The sequence below is a fragment of the Nestor notabilis genome, unplaced genomic scaffold (genome assembly GCF_000696875.1).
Source record: "Nestor notabilis isolate BGI_N333 unplaced genomic scaffold, ASM69687v1 scaffold34670, whole genome shotgun sequence".
NCBI lineage: Eukaryota > Metazoa > Chordata > Aves > Psittaciformes > Psittacidae > Nestor > Nestor notabilis.
Genome location: NW_009910352.1, coordinates 1 through 4,641, shown reverse-complemented (window position 1 = coordinate 4,641; position 4,641 = coordinate 1). Strand labels below are relative to the sequence as shown.

The 4,641-nt window shown below is 35.0% G+C and overlaps 1 protein-coding gene across 1 annotated transcript in view; it reads right to left on the bottom strand.

The window, feature by feature from the left end:
• Positions 1-3,798, bottom strand: part of SLC6A15 (solute carrier family 6 (neutral amino acid transporter), member 15) — a gene marked incomplete at both ends in the record, with an annotated part of 11,236 nt that extends 7,438 nt beyond the window's left edge. The window contains 3 exon segments of the mRNA XM_010009558.1: positions 1,160-1,341; positions 3,045-3,171; positions 3,641-3,798. Of these exon segments, the coding sequence (XP_010007860.1) occupies positions 1,160-1,341; positions 3,045-3,171; positions 3,641-3,798 (467 nt within the window).
• Positions 3,799-4,641: the final 843 nt, after the last annotated feature.

Below are 4,641 nucleotides of genomic sequence, written 5' to 3'. Positions count from 1 at the left end.
AGGGAAACTTCCCATTCCCCTTGTCTCTGCAGAAGAAAGCAAAATCACAACTGTAAAATAAATTCTCTATTAAAACAATACGGTTGTCATTGTGTTGACTAACTGAAAACAGCTGGGCTTCCAGGGAAGTTCAGCGTGAATTCAATGAGATGATGACAAGAAGGACAGAAGTAGATTGTTTCAGAACTGTTTCACTTTACAAATGCACTTTGATTCAAGTACATGGTATAGTAAAGATATGGAGCACAAATAGAAATTCATTCTGTCTTCAGGAGAGAAGACAAGAGTCAATTGATGTACATAACCAGTGGATTCAAACCACAAAGTAATGCTTAATGCCAAAACAACAACAACAAAAAAAAAGTAATCAAATACAATCTTTCATTCTCCATCACTGAAAAGCAAATGTATTCTGTACTTTATAGTAATATGATTCTCTCGCTAAACTTGATAGTTCTTCATTTGAAATACACTAAAGAGGTCACAGAATTTTCCACCTCAGTGCCAAATTTTTTAATAGCAAAAAAATTTGCTATTACAACATATTATTTTTCATTTAGAATCCTACAGAGATCAGTGGAGCTAGCATATCACTCACTAGCCAATCCCAGTTGGCTGCATAGTAAGGAAAGAAGACAGGGTGTTGTACTCTGATGCAACGGGATGGCAGTCATTAGTCAAAAGAAACAATCCAGAATCCTAAAAAGCAGCTGTGTTAACGACAGAAGCATACGTACCAATGACAGTAACAAAAATGGCAAGGACTTTTGAGGACCTGCGTGCACTGCAAACATAATGTGAGTATACATGGGAACCTAATTCTGCAGACATTTAGAGACATTTAGAAGCATGCAGACTTAACGCTGCACAATAAAGCTGAGGTACAGTTATGAGTAACAGTTATGGTGATGGGAACAGAAATTGCTCTTGAGCTCTCAACTCCCACTAAATTACTACAATTCCCACTAAAATTACTACAATTTTAATGCTCAACTACCAACATTCCTCTACCTGAGATTATACAACTACTGGAGTGAGTTACAGCTTCTAACCTGCTCCTACAGTTTGCAGGAGAGAGTAAACAGAAGGTGTGGTGAACAAAAATGTCATGAAATGTTTCAAAGTAAAATACTGTCATTTAAGTAAACAGTATACTCACTTTGCCTGAGGACTGAATGCCTTTGATCATGGCTAGGCATACCATGACCCAGGCAGCCAGCAAGCAGATAGTCATCTTCCAGTTTAAACCTCCACTTTCTGACAGAGAGCTCGAAATATTCAGTGCTTCTCTGTACCAGTAGTAAGTGGTTGCAGAACTTTTTTCACACTCTGGCTCCACAACTGTCAAGAGATGTTAGCAAGTGAAGAATGGGGCTCAGAACAAAAGTATTTTCCCAACATTTCATAACAGTGTTTTACCAATTCTTAATATTTGTAATTGTGCCACCATAATTTCCTGAGAAACTAAACTCAAATGGTCTTAAGATGTTGTCTAAAAGACAAAGCGATTGCTGTTGGAGAAAGGTTCTGTGTAGATCTTTCTAAAACACCCTTTTGGGATAAGGTGTTTCTTTGCATATGGTCAAGCAGAGTCCTAGGCAGAATTTTTCACTTAATTACTAAATAGCAGGCAGGCCTAGATGAAGACATACGTTTTCTTTATCACACATTATATTACCTATGTATGATACTGTGACGTATACCCTATGAAAAGTATCTTTCTGAAATTGAACACCATTTTGAAAATAAATTCTTGCTTGTGTCTGCTTTGATATGACACTCAAATCAACAAGCAATTAATTACTATTACAAACAATTACATCATCATCACCTAAGTGATGAAAAAATGGCTCCTACACAGTAATGATAAATGAAAGTTGCTGTGTGCATTACAGAAGTGGGGTTTTTTTATTCTCCTGAGTCAAGGTAATTAATGAAAAGAAGGGAAAGATACATTCATTTGAAGAAACCTAACACAGGTTTCAGATCTTCACTGAAATAAACTGTCAAAAATTATAGGAATTTATCACATGTAATACTTTGTGTAAGCATAGTTCAGATGACCTCTGCTGAAGTTAGGCTGACACACTGTATCTTATTACTTATGCAGATTACTCTTAACTCTTAGGGTAAGAGTATATGAACAACCACTATGGCTTGATTAATAGACAACAGCTTGTGGAACACAGTCTATTCGACTATGTGCCAACATTCACAAATACTGATTATTTCAAACAACTGAAGCAAGGAACTCCAGCAAAGACACTATAAAAATGTCATACAACTTTTTAAATGTCCCTGGTTATGTTCTTTATTGAAGCAGTAAAAAAACCCAAGCAAACAAAAAACCAATTAAAGGTAATCTAAAAAAAAAAATAAAATCTGAAATTAAAATAAGCATTTTGTTTTTCAATAGCAAGGATAATGCAAAGTGTGTAACTGTTACGATAACCAAAACCAAGGGATAAGGAGCTTCTAATGCTGTTGTATAATATGTCCATGTAAGATCATCTCATTATAGTAGCAAACCAATGACCAATTATCTCAATTCCACTAGTTTACAACGCAAACCATGCTTTCACCACATGCATTTCATTGAAGTTTATAGTATTCAATTTTCTGCTTTGTTAGTAATGCAACACTTTTTGCTTTTCTCCAGGAAGTATCCTACCAATTGAAGTGTAGAAATATCCTTCCACCTTTGTTTTTCAGCAAGTAAACATAAAAAGCAGTATGAATATCAGGAAGAGAGTAATCAGAACTCTTTTTTTTTTCCCTGCAACACACTAAGTAGCACTCTCTTTATTTCATTACTCTTTAAAAAGCTGTTGACAGTAATGTTCCTTTCAAAATACAGTATATTTATCTTAAATTGGGGTTTTTCATTGCATTTTTTATTATTTAATAATGTGACATCATATTAAGATGGAAAACCAGCTTTGCATGCAACACTCTTTTTTTTTTTTCCCCATAAGTATCTCTTTGAATTGTGGGGTTTTTTTCTCCTTTTGGTTTTAATTTTAAGAACATTAGTATAGACTTACAGGTATGAGATGTATTTTTAACTAAAGGACACTGGTCCCATGGTAATGGATGCTGAAAAGACTGGGAAAAGTAAAACAGACTCCATCCAATAATGACATTGTAGTACAGGGCCACAAAGAAACACACCTATAAAAAAGACAGATAAAAAGGTTGATAAATGTAACTACATTTGCAAATTAAAAAAATAAGAAAAAAATCCTAACTGAACTTCTGCATATTTCAGCACATCAGCCACTGAACCTAATTTTAATTAAAATAAATCAGAAAAAGAACTGAATGGTTTGCCCCATTAAAGTACCTGCCATTTTCTAAATTTTCGCTTTTCTCTGTATTTATCATATAACACCTCTACTTTTATAGGCTTTTTTTCTCCAGAAGACTACTCTGTTCCTAGCTGCTAATTTTGAAAGAATCACAAAATACAAGTTAAGTGGTTTTACAGACACGTCTATAACAACATTTTTTAATGTATTAAGTTTTAAGATCTTCCAAAACCTTGTAAACAGACCTTGCTGCTCAAGTACACATCAGTGGTCTTTCCCTGCATCAAAACAGAAAGCCTGAAAACAAAACACAATTAATGTTAAAAACTTACTACACAGCTTGCAAATCCAATTCCTCCGAGTTTGGGGCTGATATAATTCCATACACCAATACTCCCTCGGCGGATCCTCTGCCCCACAGCAAGCTCCAAGAAAAAGAGTGGAATCCCTACTATTAGTAGCAAGATTAAGTATGGCACAAGATAGGCACCTATGAAAGGAATAAAGAGTAAATCAGAGTGAGTGGAATAAGTCAGAATTTGACACAACAAATGTGAAACCTTCTAACAGCTTCACATTTGAATTAGTGTCATTCACTGCAAAGCTTTTTTGATCATATGCAAAGAGTAATTTTACCTGAATCTTGGCCATACATCTTCTAAAATAGGAAAAACCCAGAGATACTGAATTTCTAAAGGACCATAACATTGTGAGGCAAACCCTACCGAAAGTGAATTATTATCTAAACTAGTCGTTCACTTGTGTGAAATTCTAGACAATCGATCAAACTTTAAAGATACATAGTGAGGCAGTCAGGAACTGAATCAACATCTCTTAAAACACTCTACACTTTGACTTTTAACAGAGCAGCAAGACTTAATATATAAAGGAAATACAGAAAATACCATACACACAACATTCTGAATTTCATTCAGTCTTAAAATGGTTTCAAAAGATCACCTGTTAACTTCTCCATGTACACTTCAGATGCTCAGAAAGAGGATTTCACAATATACAGAATAATGATTGTACCCAGCTGAGCAAAAACACTGCATCAGCCCATTTCTACCAGGCTCCACAAAGACACTAGGGACATGAGGTGGAAATGAAACGGAGTATTATAGGTCCAGATCTCGCATTACTCACAAAGTCACAAAATACAACTGTTATTTCACCTTCGTATATATGTGTAACACCTTTTTTCAAGGTCTTATTCCTAGGAAGTGGTCATACAGTACTAACTCAAGCATGTATCTTCATTTATTTCAGTAAAATTAACTGGAAGCAAATATATAAGTGACAGTGGCAGATTTAAACGAGCCATCATCGACCA